At 43.7% G+C, this 24,896-nt stretch overlaps 1 protein-coding gene across 1 annotated transcript in view; it reads right to left on the bottom strand.

Annotated features, from left to right (window-relative positions):
- The window catches only part of cdh5 (cadherin 5), a 54,646-nt gene extending 36,636 nt beyond the window's left edge, over nt 1–18,010 (bottom strand). Inside the window, exons 1-3 of the mRNA XM_049600224.1 lie at nt 17,081–18,010; nt 1,646–1,885; nt 1,039–1,318 (exon numbers count right to left, since the gene is read on the bottom strand). Of these exons, the coding sequence (XP_049456181.1) occupies nt 1,039–1,318; nt 1,646–1,885 (520 nt within the window). The 5' untranslated portion in view covers nt 17,081–18,010. The remainder of the gene's footprint in view (nt 1–1,038; nt 1,319–1,645; nt 1,886–17,080) is intronic.
- Between the last annotated feature and the right edge of the window lie 6,886 nt (nt 18,011–24,896).

The raw sequence follows: 24,896 nt of genomic DNA, 5'->3' as shown, positions 1-24,896 counted from the left end.
CAGTGACTCACCAAATCACAAACAGTTTTGCAGCTTCACAGGCATCTTGCCTAGGTGTCTCTCCATCCACCTTGGCTGAGAAAGGGTGGCTTTTTGTGATGCTATACCAGCTGCAAAAACAGCAGTGGTTCGCTAAAAAACACCCCGTTTGATGCCTAAAACACTGCTGGAAAAACAATGATGGGCCAATATAAAACACCAATGTTTGAGGGCTAAAAAGCCTCAGGAATAACAGTGACCGGTTTTAGGATTGGTTTTCATTAAACTCCACCATTTGGTGCCTAAAAAGCCACTGGAAAATGCAATAGGTTGCTACAAAACACCATCATCTTGTGCCTAAAAATCCATTGGAATAATAATAATTTTGGGTCTAAAAAGCTACAGGAAACACAGTAACCGGCTGCCACAAAACATCACCATGTGGTGCCTAAAAATCTGCTGGAAAAAGTGATAGCTTGCTACAAAACACCAGTATTAAGTGCCTAAAACACAGCTGGAAAAAAAGTGACTGGTCACTACAAAACACCAACATTTTGGAGCTAAAAATCCACTGGAATAACAATGACTGGTCACTACAAAACACCATCATCTGGTGCCTAAAAATCCACTGGAATAACAGTGACTGGTCACTACAAAACACCAATGTTTTGGCTCTAAAAAGCTGCAGGAAACACAGCAACCGGTCGCCACAAAACATCACCATTTGGCATCTAAAAATCTGCTGGAAAAAGTGATAGGTTGCTATAAAACACCAATATTTAGTGCCTAAAACACAGCTGGAAAAACAGCAACAGCTCACAACAAAACACCCACATTTTGGGGCTAAAAAGCAACTGGGAAAACAGCAATAACTTGCTATAACACAACTGGTTTTGTTTTTTTGTGGGTCTTAAACAGTGGTCCGCAGTGGTCGCAGCTTGACAGGCATCACCAACCAAATTTGGCCCTTTTCTCTTTATTCCATCACACATTGAAAAACAAAACTGTGAGCAACGTCTCAACCTGCTGAGGATTGTTTTTGATCGTAACCAGACTCACCTATCATGGACCTCTCCATTATGGATCCATTATATGGTCTGGGGAAAACTGGAGTGTTGTCATTGATATCCGTCACCTGGACGACGAAGTCTCCAGAGTCCTCTATCAGCTGGTTGTTCCCATCATACATCCTGGCGGTCAAATGGTACGCGTTCTTCTCCTCTCTGTCCAGAGATCTGGTAACAAACAGGTCTCCTTTGCGATCTACGGTGAAGATGGTGTTTGCTCCTTCACCCTCTATTCTGAAGTTCTTCACCTCCACTTTCTGGCTCGACTTCAGCTGTCAGAGATTAAAAAAAAAAAAAAAAAAAAAAAATTGTTTTTCAGCAGTTTCCCAGCTGGAGTGAAGACTCAAATCAACAACCTTCCAGCAAGTTTTCCACAAATAAACAGAGTATTCCAGCAAAATTGCTCAGATATTCATCAAAGGGCTGGTTACCAACAAGTTAATGCCCCAGATTCTTGGCATGCTGCAGCATTAAAACTGAATGGAAGTGACAAAAATACACATTTGCCATGGCAAGTAGATTACTGAACGTTTAAAGACTAAACCACAGAAGCTGGGCCTGGGAAATAGACCTTTTTGTTCTAGCTGTGAGCTTCCTACCTGTCCGATCTTGTAGGCGATAGGTGCAGGTTTCTCCTCTTCCACATACAGAGAGTTCCAGATCCACTCTCTCTTCTGCCTGAACAGGACGGGATGGTTCTCCTTCTTCACAATCTCGACAGGGCCTCGCTGCTGTGCTGCCATCGCAGGGAGGCCCGAATCTTCAGCAGCAGCAAGAGAGAAGGACAAGGCCATAATGGCCGTAAGCCCCGTACTCCACAGCTGGAGCCAAGCCATCATCTAGGACAGAAAGGGATAGGGACAAGAGGAGGGAGGGATGAGGGGAAAAGAGGGGGTTGAGACGGGGAAAAGAGTGAATAAGGGTGATGTGAGGATGCAGCGACGAATATGGAGGGAGAGGAAATATGCGAGGAGAGAGGGAGCAGAAAAGAAGAGAGAGGAGATCACATTAAAACCACTTATCAGCTGTGGACAGACCCCTTCACTGTGCCAGGGTGAGACGCAGAGTGAAGGCCAAGGACTCGCTGTCCCCTTACAGTTCGCCGCTGAGCTCGAGGTCTAGCTATCATTTAGGACCAGCGCTCTTAAACCTTTTCAGCCTGGGACCCAAATGAAACATTTAGCCTCTCATCATGGGACCTAGGCTGAGGCATATCACTAATGTGGTCGTATGGGGATCTATTAAACATAGGCCTGTGACCCATTTTAGGTCCTGACCCACTGGTAGAGTATGAGAGAGAGACAGAAACAGAACAGACGGACAGAGACGGCGAGAGGAGCTGACATTAAAACCACTTAGGATGTCTGTCTTTATCAGCCATTAGAAAGGCCATTTTCCATAAAGGGACTGTTTGACATTTGGAATTTTTGATCAGTATTTGGTGGAGAAAAAAAAGGAGTTTGTGTATATTGCAGTGAGAGCTTTGTTGCTGATACAAGTTCTTGATTCAAATCTAGGATTAGCACCAGTGCATGAAAAACTGTTTCCACCTGTGGTGTCTCAAATGCCATCACTCAGCAAAAATGTGTTTTTTTAAAATCTGGCTCGGTTTTAATCATGACGTAATGCAACGTCATCTGGCAACAGACTACACTGCATTGGCCAAAATGAAAAATCAAACCCACTTCCCTGGATTTTACTTCATAACGTGAACACTCTTGTTTACCTTGAGATCACTGAAGTGGAGGATAAAACTATTTGTGGTAATCCAGTTGTAAAATCCTTATAATCTCAAATGCTGTGCCGTGTTTTAGCATCAGATAACCTTCAAACCTCATGAATTTATTACTTGAATTTGAAGTTAACTTTGTCTTCTCCCCTTCACCTATTGCAAAAAGTCTGCATGAACACAGACCCTAGTTTTTTTGGGTCTATATTTAGTCTGAACGGCGTGCAGAGACATAAAGAGACAGGACGAAGAGTCTACAGCCACTTTAGCGGCTCTCTGAGGCAAAAAGAAATCCAAACTGCTACAGAGATAAACCAAAGGGAAACACCTCAGAGATCATGACATCAACATTTAATGGAAATCCATCCAACAGTCATGGATACAAAAAACTCCACAAATATCAACCTGCTGGTGGTGGAGCCTTAGAGTCAGGGGGGTCATCAAAGTCATGAGGGTTCATCCTCTGGATGTCATGAACATCTGTACAAAGTTTCATAGCAATCCACACAGTGGTTTTTGAGGTATTCCAGTTTGGAGCAAAGAGGCAAACCCTCCAACCAACACACAACAGATATTTACCCAACTATTTTTTTTTCCTTTGCACTATCTCACTTAAAGGTCCAGTGTTTACGAGGAGGATTTAGTGGTGTCTAGCAGCGAGGATTGCAAAGTGCAACCGCCTGAGACTGGTTAGAATTCCATCAGTGCTCATTGGAGGTTTTTACAGGGAGCCAAATTACCCACAGAGGTCTCTTCCTCCTTAAAACAAATGAACCTGGTGATTTAGGCTGATAAAAACTTCGAATAAAGCAGTTTCACATTTGAATCAGTGTTTCTCTGATGCTGCTCGTCTAACTATGGCGAGAGACATGAATAATGTGAATGTGAAAACATGAATGTCCCTATCTAGAGCCAGCGTTTGGTTTGTCCATGATGGGCCTCTGTAGAAACATGGCACTGCAACATGGTGATCTCTGTAGACGAGGACTTGCTGAGGTATAAACGGTTCACTCTAAGGTAACAAAAACACAATGATTCCTATTTTGAGGTAATTATATGCTAAAGAAAACATCCATCTTCATCATCCATTTTCATCTGCTTATTCGGGGCCAGGTAACAGCGGCAGCAGGCTGTGCAAAGTACTCCAGACGTCCCTGTGCTCAGCAACACTTTCCAGCTCCTCCTGGGGGACCCAGAGGTGTTCCCAGGCCAGATGAGATATATAATCCCTACAGCATGTTCCAGGTCAACCCCGGGGCCTCCTACCAGATAGATGTGTCAGGAAAATGTCTAGAGGAGGCGCTCAGAAGGAATCTGATTGGATGCCCAAACAAACTGAACTGGCCCCCTGTTGACGTGAAGGAGCAGCAGCTTTACTCCGAGCTCCTTCTCTAAGGGCTCATTTATGCTCAGTGTTAGATACAAAGATGGACGGAGCCATCTGTCCATTTGTCTGAATTTGTGCATGTTTTCTTAAAGTTTGCAGATACGGACAAAATGGAGCAGTTCCACCAGAGATCGTGGAGGCAGAGCAGAGCAGTTCAAGTGAGATATGACAAATTTAAATAATGTCAGAACAGAACGAATCTGTAATATGCTAAAAAGAATTCTCTGCTCACATGTTGGGGTGTATGTAGTGGCTGCAAATACCACCGCCGTCTACAACCCTGCCTCTGTTTAAAGGATTATTCTCACCTCATTTGTTGCTGTGAAACTTTTGACTCTGCTCTCTAGCGCCATCTATTGGCTGCATCTCTGCCATCATAAAGGACACATGAGGGCAGCGACGTTCACAATATTTGAAACGGATATATCTATTTTTGTACATCAAGGGAGAATAAATGAGCCTTAAGGAAACTCATTAAGGCCGCTTGTATCTACAATCATGACCAGGGGTGAGGGTTTGGATGTAGATGGACCAGTGAATCAAAAGCTTTGCCTACTGGCTCAGCTTCCTTCCTCTTCCCAAGCCACCTATCCATCTCACGCTCCATTTTACCCTCACAAGTAAACTAAACAAAATTGAATATAATGTGTATATAAAGAAAACATACTTAACATGTTCTTTTCCAAAACATATCCCCATAAATCCTACACACTGGACCCCAACAACAACACGCCAAACATATGTTTCAAACCAGCTTGAGTCCGCCTCATATCAAAGCTGAAATTTGGTGGAATCACCTTTGAAATTTAAACCAAACTGGCAGCTCATCTGATTTATGGCTTTTGACTGAAGTCGGAAGACGTTTCACCATCTTGCATCACTTGTTACTGCCTGCGAGCCATTTTAGCACTATTTAACCAAAATGAAAATGTATATGGCACACAAACACCAGCAGTCTAAACTTTAGATTTTCCTCCCAGTCTTTTCCCCACTATCTCACCCTCTGTGTCTCCCCCATGGTCCCTGCCTCCCCCCACTGGGCTCTATCTAATAAAGCAGAAATGCCAGGGAAATAATCTTCAAAACATTTTAGTCTATATGTGCTCTGCGCTCCAGTAGATATCTCTGCGCAGCCCTGTGCCATCCCAGTAGACAGATTAGTGCATCTTATTGTCTTGCAGCCATTAGCAGCAGGGAGGGAGAAAGAGAGATTATGATGAGGGGATTATACCGGCACAAAGTCCTCTCCCTCTAATGGCCTAATCTCGTATTCTGCTGACCTCCCCTGACCTCTTCACACGGCTCCCCACAAATCAGCTCAAACAAAGACTCAACACTGGTTTCTGGCCTTCAGTTCACAGCCTTTGTTTGGGCTGTTTTTCCTCTTGTGTTTTTCTTTGTTTGGTTTCCTTTCAGGACTAAATTAATTAAGCAGAAGTGTGTCGTCTTTTATTAAAATTTACTGAGAACTTCTGAATGGAAGTGTGAGTGTGCCGTGCCAATAAACATCTACAGAATCAAAACTTAATACCAATCACACAGTATTTAGCCCTCTAATGCCTTAATCTCATTTGCTACTAACCCTCTCTTTCTTCAGCACTTCCTCTTCTTACTTAATAACCTCGAAAACACTTTTTTTGTCATCCATTTTGCATCCCTGTGTTTTTCAAACTTGTATTTACTCACAGTTTAGAATTTTAAATGGTAAAATGGAAGCTAATTACACCTGTACTTGTATAAAGGGCTTTTTACACAGCGAGTCACATTTACCCATTCAGTTGTGAATATACTCACACACAGATGGAGCAGCCACTGGGAGCCAACTGGGGTTCAGTATCTTGCTCAAGGATGCTTCGACATGCGAGCTAGAGGATCTGCGGATCAAACCGCTGATCTTCCAATTAGTGGACGACCCGCTGTACCTCTACGCCACAGCTTGTTTCAAATTGCTGCCATTCATAAGTTTGAACTGAACTCCTATTATGTGGATTTATGTCTTTTTTCTATGATCACGTATAAGATTTCAGAAACCCAAGCCTGAATCTAACTCACTGGCAGTGTTGGGGAGTAACTAGTTACATGAAACGGGGTTATGTAATTAAAGTAAAACATATATGTGATAGAAATTCATTACAGTAAGTGAGAAAATATGTAATTAAATTTAAATTACAGTTACTAATCAAAATGTTGGTGAAAAGGGTTCACAAGCTGTCTGTGTTACTGCAGGGGAGTCCCCAAATTATTTTTGATAAGTTATAATTTAAGCATTTTTTTGTTTGTTTTGTTTTCATTTGTTTTTTGTTTTGTTTGCTGTTTTAAGCCTCCGCGCTGGTGATGGCTGTGGCCGGAGGAACTGTGTTTTCAGGTTATCCGTCCATCCACTGTAAATGCGATTTCTCAAGAGGGCCTCAGGAATTTCTTTAAATGTGGCACAAATGTCCACTTGGACTGATTAGATTTTGGTGGTCTAAGTTCAAGGTCACTTTCACCTTGTCTGTCAAGGCCCAGTATGCAACTGAATTTTATGCAGTATATGTAGTAGTGGGTCCCTGCTCTGTCTCTTTCAGCTAAGGGGACCTTGGCCTGAAAAGACTCTATTTTTCTGCACAACACAGATCGAGATAGTTGTTTGGACAAAGCTGAGTGCAACACTATTGAGGATGGCTTACAAGGAGCTGTCTCGGCAGACCATCATCCAACTGGATACAGCATTGGAGGTATGCCCCAGTTCATTTCTAAGAAAGTTAGTCAGTGATGCATGATGCCAAAAGAAACTCTATTTCTGCAGTATGAAATTACCCAGATCTTCTCTATTGTTGGGCACACAGAGCAGGCAAACCAGGGTAGGTAATAATTGAGAGGGACAGTTAATAGTCTTTAGTCTCCGCTATTATTCCTCAAACTGACACATCATTAACAGTCATTTCTTTCTTTTGACGTGAGGTGTGTTTGTATTTGAGCTCATTCAGCTGTAATGTTCTTTTTTATGTCATGTTTTTGCAGAGCGTTCAGTTAACTTTCACTTCCTGCTGCTTTGACTTTTGTCTGTTTAGAACTTATGTAAAAACACCTGCCCACACTGCAGAAGTTGATCTTAACAAAGTGAATTCTTACTCTTCACCTAGCCTAGCCTTTACACATACAGTACATGACATAGCTCCTGTTCAAGACCAAACGTGTGTGTCTTGACTGCGCCCTGCAGCGTCCCTCTCCTCACCAGCTCTTACCGTGCGTCAGCCCGTATCCTTCCTCTCAACATGCTCTGGACAAACAAAGCAATCACTCTCTGTACTCCACATGTATGTTCTCAGGCAGTGGCTTCTAAAACACATGGACTATTTACATGACTCTCAAGGAAAAGAAAACCAAACCAGCAGAGTCTGTTATGTTGCTATTTTTGACCAATAATCACATTATAAATTAGCTATGTAAGAATTAAGATGCTTGTATGAAAGGTGCTGTATGAATAAAGTTGCTTTTTAGCTTTATAACCGTATTTAATGTGAGCAAGTTTGTAGCAAGAGAAGAACAAAGGACAAAAGGTTTTCAAACTGAGCACCTAAACAATGATGTCATGGGTAAATTCATGTATGTGACCAGTGCTTTTCATTGGTTTGCTGTCTGTGATTCGACATCTGTGTCTAATCCAATGAGACGTGCGAACATTTGAGTCGATAAAGTTCAGCTGCAAGGTTCATGTTGCCACTGGGCTCTGAGAGTTTGAGTTTGTGTCTCTGACATTGTGTTGAAAAATAAATAAAGTTTCTAACCCAGAAGTTTTGGGTTGCTATAGTTGTATTATTTTTATTGGACTAATAATTTCAGCTGTCCCGGGTTATTATAGAAAATAATGTTTGTGTCAGACAAAGAACACTTGATATACAGGTTGACTCAGACCTGGACTTTACCTCGCTATCGCAAAACATCTTACTCACACAAATACATCAACATCCTATGACTGTGTCACACACACACAGTTATTTCTGTGTTGACAAATCCATTGGGGGCCATTTTCCCTACAAGGGCATTTTTTAAAACTGCATTTCCGTCTTCAGAGCGCAGAGTCTTACTCCTCCCCTTTTATCAGCAGCAGGAAGTGTAAACACAATGCCTTCTGGGAAATGCCGTGGGGTGTGTTAATGAAGGGTCATCATTAGTGAGCAGACACACCCTTCCTGGTATTCAACTGCTGCTGCTGACTGCATGTCTGTCACAGTGTTTCGTCTGCTGTCTCACTCCGTTTCTGTTTGTGTCATTTTCTCATTTCTTGTGTTCGTTGCTCTGCGTTCTGCTGCCTCACACGTCTGGTCTCTCTCTTCCTTCCACTTGTTCTTTCTTTCTGTTTTTGGCTCATTCCTTGAGTCATTTCTTTCTTCTTAAACTCCTCCACTTATCTCTGGTTGACGCTCTCAAGGTGAAAACTGCACCTTGTTTTTCACACAGTGTGTTCCTGTTTCCTGTCTGTCATTGCACCTTTTTCCTTTTCTCACCTTTTCTTTTTCACCTCTCTATTTTCCGCATCCCTGTCACTCTCTGTACCTCACCTTAAAAGCAGATTTAGCACCTTATGCCTCATTTTCGCAGCATGGTACAGCTTACCTCAACTCCACTCACCCTTTTTTTGGATTCCATTAGTAAAAGTTGTGGAAAGTAGCTGGTGTTCTTTTTGGCACCACCTCGGTCGATGCTCTGAGCAAGCTGAGCCGATGTTAGACGATGGAATTAAAGGATGATTTCAGTATTTACCAACTTGGACCATGTTTTCTGATATTTTGTATCCAAGTTGGAGCAACAATTTTTGTAATTGGTTCAGTATTGAGCGAGAGTAGCTCCCGAAACCACTGGGGCATTTGATGTCCACCAATGGTCTTTCTTTTTGCCTTTCTCAGATTGTTATTACAAGTGTCCGACAACATTACGCAAAGGATCCTTACAAAGATAGACCATTTTGTTGCAGAGTAATATCCTTTTTGTTTAACCAGAAACAACCCCAAAATCGCCACCACCAAACCCCCCAGACTCTGTTTAGTAATTTTAGCGTGTAAAGAGTCTGAATATTTTCACATCTAACTGAATAAATTAAGGGTTTATTTCATCCAAACCAGTGCTGGTGATTGTTGGAACACTGCAAAAATGAACCAAGGTGGTTTTTGGGAGTTTTATTTTGTTTCTGTCGACTTTGAATGAAGTGTCTTTTACATTGATAAAAGAAGGGCCCGTCCCAATACTCACATTTCCCCTCAAAATTGGCCCTAGTCCTTGTTTTGGCTAACGTGTCCCAAACTTTAGGGAAGTGCTTTTCAGCCCTTAAAATCCCCACTTAATCTGAAGGGCCATGCGATGCACACTTACAAACCCATATCATCTGAGGGGAAGATTGAATTCCCAAGCATGCATAGTGACTTCTATTTGCTGCATTTCTTCTCAGTTGATTTGTTAAACGAAGAAGGATGAAGACAGCCAACGAAATAGGCAATACAGTCACTGGAGCCGGCATTTTGGAAATGATTGCAAGATGCCTACGTCGACGATACGTGTGACGTAGGTGAACACGTCCATTACGTTTATTTGTATGAAGTGGCATCCCAGTTCTTAGGTAAAATTCCCTACCCCTCAACACTACCTCTTCCTCACTGAGGGGAATTTATCTGGCGAGTGCACTTGAAACCAAGGGGTAAGGTTAAAAGAAGAGAATTGGGATTGGCCCATTTAAATGAGGATTGGTGATAGAGATTTGGGGGCCGTTTCTGGTTAAACTCTTTAACAAAATCTCTTTAACAAAAAGTCTATCTCTGTGGGACCTTTTTCATAATGTTGTCAGACACTTGGAATACGACTCTGAACCTGTCAGTGACAAAAACAAACACTTTAAGTGGACGTACGTTGACGATGTGAACATGCCCGAAGTGGTTACAGTGCAGCCTTTAAACCGGACATAAAACCAAACCTGCCTTTTAAAACACAGCAGACCAGTTATTGGTCAGAGAAAACCAACCAACGAACATCACTAGAAGCTTCACTTGTGGATCAAACCTGCCATTTCTCAGTAACCATGCTCCCGTCAATAGCCGCAGCAATTTTTTTATTCACTCGACCCAGATTCAGAAAATTGGCCGTCCGCAAAGCCTGGCCGTACAAGACACCTTTGCTAAAGTGCAGACAACAAATTTCTCAACTTTTTTTGGTCTCAGTTTAACTCCAGTTTACTGTTAGATCTTTCACTGTTACATGTAAATCAGTAGATGGCACACGGACTGATGTATGGAAAGTGACAGGAGTCTCCAGTATGATCAAGAACATGTACATAAAGCTGAAGTCTTTGCTCATACCTGTCATTTTCATTTAAGCTAGTCGTTGTAAATCTTATGATAATCACCTTCTTTAAATTTTCCTCCCAACTGCCAGCATCACGCATGCAAATCTCACTTCAGGATTATATTAAGTTATTTATGGCATCATTTATCAAAGGCATCTTTCAGAGGTCTGAAGAATAAATAACATCCAGGAATATCTGTAATTACATCTGTACATTGTCCGCAGGCAAGGGAGTGTGCGTGAGTGTGACGGAGGAGCAGAAACAGACAGACGCAGAGATACAGTTGTCATTCTCCGGGATGTTTTGTGACTGGCAGACAGGTCTGACCTACTTTCACTCAACCAAAGGCTAAAGCATAGAAACGAACCAACAAGACTTCATAATCCTGGCGGTTGCTGAAGGGTCATTGAAGTTCATGCACAGAAATACAACTCAGCCCTGTCCCTCCATGATGAGGAAGGACGAGGGATGTGTGTGTCTTTTGTCCGTCTGTGATCGCCTGTATGTCATTAATCATATCTTGGACACTGCTGAATGGCACCGACAGATTTAAGACTTGTATAACATCCAGTATTTTTCTTTAGTGTTCCACTACAACTTTTGCAGGGAGTGTGACGTCCAATTTATTGCCTCATTTTCTAAAATTATTTAAATATACTGTATTCAATTAGGGGTGGCACCTTGGCTCAGGTTCACCTCATCATCTGTCACTCCAAAATAATAAGAACTGAGCACTGGAAAGAATCTCGCCTGGCTCTAGACCCACTGCCATCATCTTTTTTTAGGGGTCCAAGCTTCGACTCACTGCTGGAGCCCTTTAGTTTTGTTCTCATTATTCTTTCTTTTTTCATCATTCTCTCCTAAAAGTGTTTGTGCAGCAAAAACCACTAGGCCAAAAGTCACCAAAATAAGCAGGTGGGTTTCAAATTCCACCACACATACAATGACACTCATTGACCCCAATGTGGCTCTTTAACGATCAAGTTTATGTCTTTATAATTGTCTCAAAAACAGCTTGGTTTACCATCAAAATTATTTCGTAATTTTAATCCGCCAGGTCATCTGCATCTTTGCTCCAGTAGTCTTCTGTTCTAAAAATGTCACATTTTGCCACCTTTTGTTTGTTGTCCGAACATTTTGGCAGGATCTACGGACTGATGCGCTGATCTCAAGTTATCAGTGTAACTTCAATATGTTTGGTTTTAAATTATACAAGCCAGTTTTATCAAAAATAGCCACAAATCAAGTCACGTGTCTTCACTTAAAGCCACACTGTGTAGGAATTTCTCCCATCTAATGTTGAAATCATATATTGCATTCAAACAGATACTCTAGCGCCTCACTGTTTCAAAAGTGTATTGCAACTATGGTAGCCGCTGTGTACCAAACAGCTAACATAACATAACATTGATGAAACCATGTCATCCGATCCTACATAGAGTATTCATTCAGGCTGCTACACAGACACACGTGACGCGAGTTGACAAACCCCCTCCTCACCATGCTGGCTGTGTTTACAACGTAGGACTGTTGGGGCGGGTGTAAATCGAAACAAACCAATCACGTCTTGTCCTTTGACAACTGACAAGTGGCTCAACCTCACACACCTCATCCCTCTACTCGCATCACTGCGCCACTGACAGCAGCGCTGGCCTGTGATTGCATTGGTCTGGGCTGCCTGAAAAATGACAGGCATGCCAGCAGGCAATCACAGCGTCCCTTTAAAAACCTTTCTTCTTCAGCAGCTCTCTCCACCTGGGAAAGGCTACCCCAATGTTGACCCTCGTTTTTTGAATTCGCTGGTCACGTTGCCTTTTTGATTCCCTTTTGCGCTTTCTTGGCGACGAGGATTCCGTCTCCCGTGATGCTGCATGTGCATGACCCTGCATTCTCCTCAAGCAAAGTGCCTCTTGCTCCTCTCCTTCGGCTTCTCAGTCACGCAGCGTTGACCTGGCTCTCAACGAAAACGCTGAAGATGGGGCTGTATGTCCCTTGCTGGCGGATGTATTTTCAAGTTGGCGAAACGTTATGGAACCCCTCGACGACTTACCCGCCCAATGTACAAACAAGTCCGAAATTCTCCTTTTACAAGAATAAGTCAGGTTGTTGGTGGATGTAATAATACACCAATTATGACATATGTATGAATGCAGACATCGATTTTTGCCAATAAACAACTGAAAATGCTACACAATGTCCCTTTAAGGTCATGAGCTATATCAAATGTTTTTGAAAGTATATTTATATAATTCAACAGATCATCAGCATGTAGCGATGACTATGATGAAATGTTTTTAAGAAAATCAAGAGTTATACTTCTTGTCAATTAAATAAGAAACAAGGATCCAAATGGTTGCAATCTGCTTGGTCTCTGATCACTGCCATGATATTCAAGTGAAATAGGACTGCAGACCACTGTTTGAGACCAACAGACTGCAAAACTGTTTGTTTTATAGTGATCTGTTGCTGTGTTTCCAGTGAGGACAGTGCTGCGAAAAGCTATGGTTTTTTTTTTTACAGAAATGTTGCTCAATCTTCCAGCAGCTTTTTAGCCACCAAATTTGGGTATTTAAGCCAAAACATGATCGTCTCCTAACTACAACCAACATAGCATAACACATGTTAACCACAGCGTTGTTAGAGCGTGAAGTTTCAATGTCCCTTTTTGGAGGAATGTACAATGCCAACACTTATTCTGTCGATTAGGTTGTTGCTTGATTGCAATAAAGAAACTTTAACTGCTCCAAGTGTCCAAGTGAAAATGATGTTAATGAGATAGATACGTCACTTACTACTAATAGAATACTCTCCTTTAACTTGATAAGATAGAGGCATGAATGCTTTTTGAGTCACTGAGTCTGTCCTACACTGCTCTCCAGAGCAAAATACCTCAACAATGGGCCAGGGTACCATTATGTGTACTTCCTGTGGATATTCACTGCCCTCAGAGAAAGATTAAAGATCTTGGCGAAGTCTATCAGCATGCTGAAACCACAATATTCACATGTACTAGAGGAATATTGAAATCTATGCAGGAAGTTGTGTAATATATTGAGATCCGTTATGCTCCTCAGAGGATGAACCTTTTCTTTGAGATAACTACTAACTGGATTGCCATGGAGTTCGTTAAGGCTGCTCATGGTCCCCAGAGGATGGAGCTTTTCTGTTTAGGGCAATCTTCACTTTAAGGACCAACATATCAACGTTTTTAGAAAGGAAATGACTACCGGCTGGATTTAGGTTTGTTAAGACTATGCATGGCCTTGAGAGGTTGAAAACTGTCGACTTAAATGATCACATGACCTTTTCTCTAGTCCACCCTCACATGGAAATCTGTACTTTGCACACTAGATATCCTACTGCATAATGAAACTGGCTGACTGCTATGATATTTTCTGATACTCCCCAGAGGAAGAATCTGTTCTGTAGAGACATCCAGAGGTCACATTTGACCATTTTTGGCCTGCTGCTTCAGTGGTAATGCAGCATGGACAACAAAATCATGACTATTTCTAATGAGGATATCAGCCTGTATGAGCACTACTGGAGCTCTGGTCAAAAAGTCTCGTTACATGCTGTAAAAATCTGCCTCAAAATGGTGACTTTGGTGGTACTTTAGTCCACTTTTACCACCCTAAAATTAGGAACTTGTTTGTGTACATATGGCACAGGAAGTGATTTCACAGTCTCAAATCTGTGATGTGCGACTGCTGGATACTGAAGTGTGCGTGTGTGTGCATGTGTGAATGTGTGTGTCTGTTGTTGAGATTAAAACAGGTTTAATCACAGAGCAGCTTCTAACAATCTGTCTGCCAGCAAGTCACACCAGGAACCGCCACTACTGACACACACACACACACACTGCACGCACTGTGTCCTCACTGTCATGTCACAGAGTGTATCCATGCTCTGATTGGTGCTCACACGCCTCCTAGTTAATTCTATTTGCTTTTCACAATCAGACAAATCAGATTTTATCACAGCAAGCCTGTTATGAATGATGTGGTCCGGCTTTAAAACTGACAGTAATGACCAACAGTCATCTGAAAATAATTTAGAGCCTGGCGTGTTATCCCACATCGGTTCTGGCTCAGCTGTCAGCCCCCGTCTGTGCTGAAGGCGAAATTTCCAACTACGGCGCCTCCCAGAAGTGAAAATGTTAAAGGAGCCTGAAGATGAGGGGGTGAAGATTTTCCCGTCTCAGCAGCATTTAATGACGAATCTGAACATCATTTAATTCATGTACATTTGATGCTGATTATTTCAACTCAATTTTCAAGCAACACAGCACAACGACAGGTGGTGAAAATCTGTCCAATCAGGTCGGGTTGCAGCATTTGAAAGTCTCACATTCTCCATATTGAAATGAGGTGGAGCTACGGACCAATCACAGAAGCCCTTTCAGTGATTTCAATATAAATTTCAGTACATTCAATTCCATTTTTCTCCTGACTTCACTCATGGCATTCACATGTTTCATCTTGCTGAATATAGTGACATCTGTAATGTCAGATATATTTGTTTTTGGAGGACTGGTATGTCCCTATGGATCCATTTCCTGACAACTGCAACGTGTTCAAATGCAAGGTGAAGTGCAGTATATTATGTAAAAAGCAGAATACAGGTCAGTCACTGAAAATAAAACCGTAACTGGGTCTTTCAGTTGTAATCAGTGACTTCGGCTGAGCTACCGTCGCCACAGCTGGACAGCTTGTCAACCACTCTGACATATATCTGAATGAATGAATGGCTCTAATCATGAGTCTTGTGTGCATGTGTGTGTGTGCGTGTGTGTGTGGGAGGGTGAAGTCTCCCAGATGGCACCCAAAGGATTTTCACTGATAGTTCCCTCTCCAGGAATTAGACCACTGGGTTTAGTTGCATCAACGGCTTTCGACGTAACAACCAAATCAAATCACCTCTGTCACTCTGGGCCATGGATCCACATCCACGGAGGAAAAAACATAATAAAACATTACAGCAGCGGAGCTATTCTCACACACACAGGGTGGACAAAATAACAGATACAGCTCGCCATGTAGTGGAACGCAGGACAACGACAGCTTCAGCTACAGAATCAGAAACGATCGGAAAAACCTCAAAAAATAGCTTTTCAACAAAAATCGGCTTATTGAGATTTAAAGGGATAGTTCGGGTTTTTTTGAAGGGAGGTTGCATAGCTAACTTATCCATAGGGTTAGGGTTAGCAGGCCCCCAGTAGGAGACGCAGGCTGGACTTCCCCATCTCTGCTCCTGCAAATCTACCAAACTCCATTGACAAAAACAGTAATTTTAGCTTGCTGAACACAAGAGCTGCTGGTTACTGCTGCTCTGATCAGTTAGTTTGTTCCTGTTATTGTGTGATTTTGGTGAATCCAAACTAACCCCTTTAAATGCCAGAGTCACACAGTAACACAGACAAAAAAAACTGATGGAGGCAGCGGTAGATCAGCAGCTCCTGTGTTAAGTAATATTAAATAACAGTTTTTGTCAGTGGAGTCTGGCTTTGAAGAGAGCGACGAACAGCTTGATTTTGAGGTTGGAAATCACGGTCTGACCGTAAAGTAAAGTGATGGAAATATGCTAAATAGAGTGTACACTTAAACTGATACAGATTTTTTTGAGTGGCACTTTTTTTACGTGGGTAAAATACGCTTAGTTGCTGATCCCTCCACAGCACTACATCGCTTAGCTCCCATGTCAGATTCCAGCCTGCCTCTCCAAACTGGGGGCACGCCGACCAACATCTACTGTATTTTATTACACTGAGTGTGAATAACAATTCTACTTAACGAAAAACTTCCTATCCCTTTAATGTTTGGCATAAATTCTTGAGGAGTAATATATGAGAACTGTATGTAAAGCGGGGCAGACTTCAGCTGACAAAATGACACCACTCAACTGACAAGATCTTCCCTACTTTGGAAATATTAAACGGTCATCAATACTTTATTATAGCCACGCCAACTTGATATCAAGTTGACAGCTGCAGATAGAAAAAAAAGTGTTTCTTTTTCAGATGTAGAACTCTTCAAAATGAGCAGCTAAAGACCTCCTGGTGGATTTAGTTTGCTTTTAATTTTCCCCCCACTCTGTCCACAGATCATCCTGCATCGTCTTAATGGTCACAGCCGTCTGTCTTCAGGAATGACAGCCCAGCCTCTGGGGGGAAACAGCACTCAATTACAGCATTCAAATCTACACCGAGCTGTCTAGGATCACTGGCATAACATACGTGAACAGTGACGGTGGCCCGACAGCCTGTCCTTAAAGGGCTTATAAGCATCATTTCAAGTTATTTCCGTACCTTCTACCCGACAGTTTGACCAGTATTCATGAGTGTCTCACCCCTGGAGTGACTGGGAAAGTAGCCTGGAGCGTTTTCAAAGGATCTGGGTTACATTTTCTGGCTCTGCTGCTCTACGCTGCTTTTCAATCAGACAGAAATATAATTCACACTCCCATTTGCTGAGCAGGAAAGCTCTGGATGTATCGGTACATTTAGTTTACTCACACACTTGTTCTCTGGGTGTATGGACCCACACATGACGGACCTGAGCAGTCGGTATTTCAATTTCCTCAAATATAAAAAGGAAACTTACCACACAGACAGAAGGTCCAAGCCAAGAATCTGTTGGTGCAAAAGGAAATCCTTCAAGGTGCTCTCCTGCTCACACAGACTGGGGTATACTTTATTAACGTGGCAAGTTGTCGTACAAATTAGTGGCTGGTAGGTGGTTGTATGCTCAACAGGGAGTAAAACCACCTCCTCCTCGCTCGCTGTTCTCTGTCTGCTGGTTTTCCTGATGTTGAAAGAGAGCAGCAGGTGTTGTTGTACAGGCAGGGATTTCTCTCTCGGCTTGATTTTCACCAGGTTTCTGTACAAATCCTTCTCTGTGGAGCGGATAATATGATAAGTCTGTGATGATGTAGTATGGGTTGATTCCTCTTGAATGAGAATGAATCCCGGAGTTCCAAAAGACAAACCTTCAGAGTCTCGACAGATTTTAGGAATAAAAGGCAGAGTTCACTCAGCAGGTAATCGCTGAGATATCACTCTTCCTCTGTAGGTTTTTTTCTCCTCTCAAACAGGTAGAAAGTTTTTTTGTTTCTCTTCCTCAGGTCGTCGAGGTTTTTCCTCACGAGTCCAACAGGTTTTGAGAATCTCTTGCTCTTTTTTCCTCCTGTTGCCTCTGATGTGGTTTTCTCATCCAGCGGCCAAAAGTGTTGAACCACAGCTGTCCAACCGCAGCCCCCCTCGAGCACAGGTCACTGCCCACTTCCTCTTCCTGTTATTGTGGTCAGCCTTCTTCGCTGGTGCTCCCTGCTACCGCTCCTTTTCCTGTCCTGGAGGGGGGGAAACAGAGAGCAATGGAGCAATGGAGAGGTATGGGGAGACAGAGGAAAGAAAGAGGCAGAGAAGCAGAGAGAGAGCGCATATGTCAAAACAGCTCAAAGACGCTCGGAGAGGCAGAGAAAGCAGCCGGCTCATGTTCATGAAGCAGATGGAGTGAGTGTGTGTGAGAGGAGAAGGGGAGGGAGGCTGATGGAGAGTAAGGTGAGAGAGGCGTTACTTCTCAGTCCTTCTCCGAGAGGGAGAGTGAGACAGGGAGTGGGGGGAGAGATTTATTATTCATGTGTGTGAGATAAGGATTAAGTTAAACAGGTTATTGGGGATAATCCTCAGAGATTTCCCCACATGAGGCTAGTAAATATTTCAGAGGGCTGACTTTGGCGGGTGAGTGTGTGTGTGTGAGTGTATCTGACAGAGAGATCTTGTCTAAGCCAGTAAATGAGATGAGTCGGATGCCCCGCCACAGACACACACACACACACACACACACACTTACACACACACACTCCATCCATCTCGCCCCCCTCCACTCTTCAGGGGGGAGTCGGTCGTCAGTAATTTGGCGAATTGGACAGGAAAGCTGGCTGTGTGCTTTTACATGAAACCTCTCCTGTGGCAACAACAGTCCTGTCTTTCTTTTTCACTCCCATCCATCCCTCTCTTTCTCTCATTCTTTCTGTCTTCTCACTCTCTCTGTTCGCTCGCTGTCTTGTTATTTGCAGTTTCAGTTCCACTCTACATTCAATATTTTCATTCAGCAGTGCTGCCAAACATTCTGACACCAAGCTCGTCACATATTGAGGTTTGGTCATGGACTTTCCACGTCCACATACAACGTGCAAGGTACCCTGGGTGTGTCAAGTTCATCTTCTTTCCAAATACACTTACGTTTTCACAGGAAGTTTACCGTTTACATACAGTCTCTTTTAAATTAAAAGCACTACGTCAGCACAACACCACAAATTAACGTTTTTTTTTTCCTATCGCATGTGGCTGGGTTTAGGAAAAAAGAACAGGGTTTGGCTTTATAATCTTTCGTGGCGCGAACACTGCTCTCCCACTTGAAAGTCACCTGCTCTCCTGGGTGAAAGTCAGGCAGGGTGGCGCAGGGTGGCGAACCCCGCGCAGAGCTAGTTTCGAGCAGCGCAACGCGAGGCGCGCTCAGTTTGGTAGTTTGGCAGACCGAGGTGCGCTGAGATGGGTGTGGCGGCGCAGCAGGGGGAGGTGTCGACAGATCCAGCTTGGTGCAGTGCCAGTTTCGTGCCAAAAGGCTTCGCCGAAGGTGCGCTAAAAGCTCACCAACTGAAACCAGGTCTACTGTCAGCGCAGGCGGACTGCAGCCGGTGTAAGCGGAAGTTTGGCTGACCGGCAGACAGTGCGCACACGTCACCAAAACCTCACAGGCAGGTTTCCAGAATATCAGGCACAATAACGATGCAATAAATACCCAAAAAACACTATTCAATGCAACTATCTGCAATCAGCACATAAATGTATCTCTATATCGACTGTCCCGTCACATCTGATGTCAGATCAAAGGGGAGTGGCACCGTTTGGCACCGTTTGGCACGTGTAATGGAAACCCGTAGAGGTCTGCTCACAGTTCTGTATATTCAGACACTGCGAGCTTGGACCTCCCGGACCAAAACATCAGTTTCCTCCTGGGAGAAGTTTGGCCGTCTGACGCTGCTGCTCTCTTCTGCCATGGCGAATTGAGTAAACTCTCATTACGCCTTTGCTTGGTGCATTTAAGGGCGAGGAGAGGGGCTCATTTGATTGGTGTGATGTGTGTAAAACCCACTCCACGCCTTCTCTCCTCCCTCTTTCCGACTTGCACAGGTAGGAGGGACGGAGGTGGGAAAGAGGAGTAGCTGCGCCAGGTGCACGGTGTGTCAAACTTGCAAACTTGCCAAAACTCCACCTGGGATAGGAGAAGGGGAGGGATAGCGCCTCAGAAAGCGAGTGTTTTTTACCGAGACATTGCTGTGTTTCCTGCAAGGATTGTGCGACCAAAGCCGGGTATTTGAAGGCAAACCATGATCTGCTCGTAACCATTACCAAATGGTTGTTGTGCCAAAACCTGATCACATGCTAACCTTAGCAGTGTTGAAACATTAAGTCTCAGAGTATCCACTACATGATAAAGGTCAAGTGTATGATATCTGTGGTTTGCAGTCACGTGCAGTACAGCGCCAACATTTTTTTCTGCCGATCAGGTTGACATGCATGAGACCGAGCATGTGTGCGATGACTTTCACATCCTGCCATTGGTTTCACACTAGCTGCAGTGAGGCGCCAACAACTGCAGCAATGTGCGCCAACAAAAGCAGTGAAGAAGAAAACTGCAAGGAAGTAAACATGGATGTAAACAATGCAGGCATGCACATTTTTGGTTGGTAAAACTGAATGTTAATAGAATGAGATCTCCAGCTTTTGCTGCAGCACAATGTGACATCACCAAGAAACACATTATGCTGGCTAACTGAATACTTGTAAAGATACATTTGTGAAAGATCATTTTTTAACATGAACACTGCATTTCTACACTTTTCCTCGTGATTATTAATAATATGAAGTTTTGAAAGTTGTGAGATGTCTTGTGCTTTTATTAGCTGCAGTGTTTTGACACCTTCATTCTCAAGGATCTGTTAGACAAACCAGCCGTCTTGAAGCCACGCACTGCCGCTGCATCGTCTGAACGCCTGGTACGAGGTCTTCCGGAGTTATAAAAACATCATGCAACATCTCATCTGCCCTCATGTTTAACAGACTCTTTCACATGTCTTCTCTGTTAACTCGGAATCAAAAATTATTCGGATATTTTTTACTACCCACCTTTCTCTTTTTGTTTCCCTGGTGAACAACACTTTTCTAAGTGTCGTCTTGTTTTTGACAGAACTAACATCTAACTTTAAGGAAAATATTTCACTCTCGTCAATCTTACTCCGTCTGAAAGTGTGTGTGTGTGTGTGTGTGTATGTTTGTGTGTAAAACTGTCATTTTAGACAGATAAGTGAGAGACTACTGACTTTGATGACAGTTCCACACCAGAGAGAAAGAAAAAGCCTGAAGGAAAGTGTCTGAAATTTTTACATCTATCACCCAACATCATTCTAATCTACTACTATCCACTTACTTTACCATCAGAAACACTCTGGTTTATGTATTATGTGTAATATGTATTGCAGGTAATTAATGTAAACAGCTTTGAGAGTATTGATCCTTTTAGAAAATGTTGCCTCTAACTCGCCTTTACATTGAGTTAAATTTAATATATGGCAGAGACAGTGATGTATTTACATAGAGAAGAGGAACAAGAGAGGAAATAACAAAGAGGAAGAGTTTGTCCTCATGTCAGCTGTCTGTTGTCTTTCGACGTGTACAAGAGTGATGGTTGTCCCACAAACAAACAAATGGAACGTCACAAATCTGATGGAAACTCTCTTGTTTACACGTCTCCTTTCCTCTCCCCCTCTGTGTCTCTCTGTCATTCTGTCTCTTCAAAAAATCCTCATGCTCTTGGCCTACTTTCCTAAAAAACACTTTGGCACTAAAAATTGCATCTTCGCTCCGCTCATGACATGTAAGGAAACGGGTGATATCCCCCCACTGGTGGTTTGACTGGAAGATGGCCGCTGGGAGTCGAACATCAAGGACTGGAGGACTGAGAGGGAAACAGAGAGAGAAAAAGCGAGAGAGAGGCAAATGTCTAACATGCCAGATCTTTTTTAACGGCACTCTATCTGCCTAAAGAGGCCGCTTTCATCATTAACACCTACAGCGCTTTTAAATTTTTTAGAAGCATATTCAGAGGGTTGACAAAGTAACATGAGCCCCTTTCCGTACACATGTGCTGGCTGGTTTGACTCCGTTTTACTCGCCACATCAGCCCAGTGCAGCGGGGATTTGTGTCTGCATATGACCAAGCTGTCTACTTGAAGGAGTGTCTTTAATTGATGACATAATTGTGCTTGTGGCACTGTCATTGACAACTTTCTTACTGTTGTGGCAGCGTGAGGCAGAACCTGCAGCCCAATCAGGTTGCACAAGTACTCCACTGTGGCACATGCATTTGCACAGTTGCAAGAAGGTTTGCTGTGTCTCCCAGCACAGTCTCAGGAGCATGGAGGAGATACCAGGAGACCGGCTGGACAGGGCCGTAGAAGGCAAGGCAAAGCAAGTTTATTTGTATAGCACATTTCAGCAACGAGTCAATTCAAAGTGCTTTACATAAAACATACATCAAGTAAAAGCAATAAAGGCAACATAAAAAAACATTAAATACAATCAGAAAGAGTTACATTGGAAATAAAAGAGCACAATGAATTAAAAAGAGTTTAGTTCGAAAGAAAAAAAGCTAAAACAGAATAAGTTACAATGCAGTGTGAGATAATCATCAGAAGCCTCGAGTTTGATTTAGTAATAGGCAGCGGCAAACATAAAAGTCTTCAGTTCTTGATTTAAAAGAACTGAGAGTTGCAGCTGCAGTTTTCTGGGAGTTTGTTCCAGATATGTGGAGCATAAAAACTGAATGCTGCTTCTCCATGTTTGGTTTTGACTCTGAGCACAGAAAGCAGACCTGTCCCAGATGACCTGAGAGGTCTGGATGGTTCATAACGTAGCAGCAGATCAGACATATATTTTGGCCCTAAACCATTCAGTGCTTTATAAACCAACAGTATTTTAAAGTCAATTCTTTGACAGACAGGAAGCCAGTGTAAAGATCTGAGAACTGGAATGATATGATCCACTTTCTTGGTCTTAGTGAGGACCCGAGCAGCAGTGTTCTGAAGGGCATCAACCCAGCAGCAGGACCGGTATCTGCTCCTTTGTGTGAGGAGGAACAGGAGGAGCACTGCCAGGGCCCTACAACATGACCTCCAGCAGGCTACCGGTGTGCATGTTTCTGACCACACTGTCAGAAACAGACTCCATGAGGGTGGTATGAGGGCCCCACGTCCTCTAGTGGGACCTGTGCTCACAGCCCAGCACCGTGCAGCTCCATCATTCACCAGAGAACACCAGAACTGGCAGGACAACAATCAGCACCCCGTTCTCTTCACAGATGAGAGCAGGTTCACACTGAGCACAATTGACACGTGTGAGTCTGGAAACGCCATTGTGAACGTTATGCTGCCTGCAACATCATCCAGCATGACCAGTTTGGTGGTGGGTCAGTGATGATCTGGGGAGGCGTATCCTTGGAGGGTCGCACAGACCTCCATCTCATAGCCAACTGTGTCCTGACTGCTGTTAGGTACCAGGATGAAAGCCTCAGAGCTGGTGCAGAGGGTCCTGGGTTCCTCCTGGTGCAGGATAATGTCTGGCCTCATGTGTCCAGAGTGTATGGCAGTTCCTGGATGACGAAGGCACTGATGCCATTGACTGTCCCTCTTGTTTCCCTGACCTAAATCCAAGTGAGCACCTATGGGACATATCGGTGCATCCGATGCCACAAGTGCCGCCACAGACTGTCCAGGAGCTCACTGATGCCCTGATCCAGGCCTGGGAGGAATTCCCCGAGGACACCATTCACCAACTCATCAGAAGCATGCCCAGATGTTGTCAGGGGTGCATACAGGCAGACGGGGGCTGTACAGACTACTTAGTCACATGTTGAGTTGGATCAATCTGTGATTTCAGTTTTTTACTTTAATTTTTGGTGTGATTTTGAATCCAGCCCTCAGTGGGTTGATGATTTTGGTTTTCACTGACCATTGTTACCTCATTTTGTTCTCAACCAATTATACAATTTACATCAGTAAAAATTTTCAACTTGAATGATTCGTTGATCAAGATCAGATGTGTATTTTAAGAGTTCCCTTCATTTGTTTAAGCAGTGTATATACCTGGAGATTCTTTGTCTGAGCCTCACTGAAAAGACTCTGCCAGTGAACTTTGTCTTGGTGTCAGAAGTCTGGATGCTGAAGCATTACCCTACGCCTCCCTTCTTTTCAGCTGAAGCTCCAAAAATGAAAATGCAGCCATTATCTACTCACCCATATGCCGAGGGAGGCTCAGGTGAAGTTTTACTGTGCGTTCACACCGGACGCGAGTGAAGCGAATTGCACGCGCGTGACGTGAGTAACGCACCGCCCGTAACGCCCGAGTTTCGACGCCTGACCATTTTGTTCATTCGCGTCATCGCGTCATTCGCGCGAGTAGCGGGAATGACGGAGCTAAGCTAACCAGAGCTAAGCTAGTGCTAACGTTCATAGTACAACCATTCTGCAAACTAATTAAACACACATATTTACAGAACTTACCAAGTAGACCAGTCTCCTCGGCAACTTTCACCCAAGCCTGCTCCTTTTTGTTGCGGTCTCTGTAGAGTAGACACGTAGTATCATATAGCTCCGGGTAGCCGCACACCGCAATGATAAGTTTCTCCTTCATATCGGCATCAACAACAGGACGTCGGGGCGTCGGTGCGTTCGCACCAAACGCGAATTCGCAAATTCGCGCGTCAAGATTACATACAAAGTCAATGCAAAGACGCGATTAGACGCGAATTCGCGCCGGGCGGCGCGATGGACGCGTTTAGCGCGACGCGATGGACGCGATAGACGCGATGGACGCGGCGCGATAGACGCGAAATTCGCGTCCAACGCCTCATCGCTCGAGTTGAAAATACTGAACTTTTGAGGCGAATTTGCGTGACTCTGTACCGCGAAAGCCAATCAGCATTGAGATTCTCCCGACGTCACTGGCGTGTGTCAACAGCAATAAACTGCTACTCACCGGAGACAGATGGACAGGCGCTCCGCAGCTGAAATGGAGCGGCTGTAGTTGGTGTCCTGCCCGGAGATCCTGGCGCCAACCCTCGCCAACAGGTCCTCAAACTGGGCCCCAGTCAGCCTGAAGTACCGCTGAAAGCGGCTATCATCCAGACGGAGTTCCTGGAGGAGGTGGTGAAACTCGCCGAGCTGGATGCGCTTCTGCAGGATAGGGTGAACCCAAAAACGACGGCGTTTGGCCCTCCGACGCTTCTGGGACTTCCAGAGGAGGTAAACAACAAAGCAGCGATGGTGGTTATCTTGTCATGGTCGTTAGTGACGTCTTGA

Source organism: Epinephelus fuscoguttatus, linkage group LG16 (assembly GCF_011397635.1).
Source record: "Epinephelus fuscoguttatus linkage group LG16, E.fuscoguttatus.final_Chr_v1".
NCBI classification, from domain to species: Eukaryota; Metazoa; Chordata; class Actinopteri; order Perciformes; family Serranidae; genus Epinephelus; species Epinephelus fuscoguttatus.
Note: the sequence above shows the minus strand (reverse complement) of the source record. Positions and strands in the feature narration are given on the sequence as shown.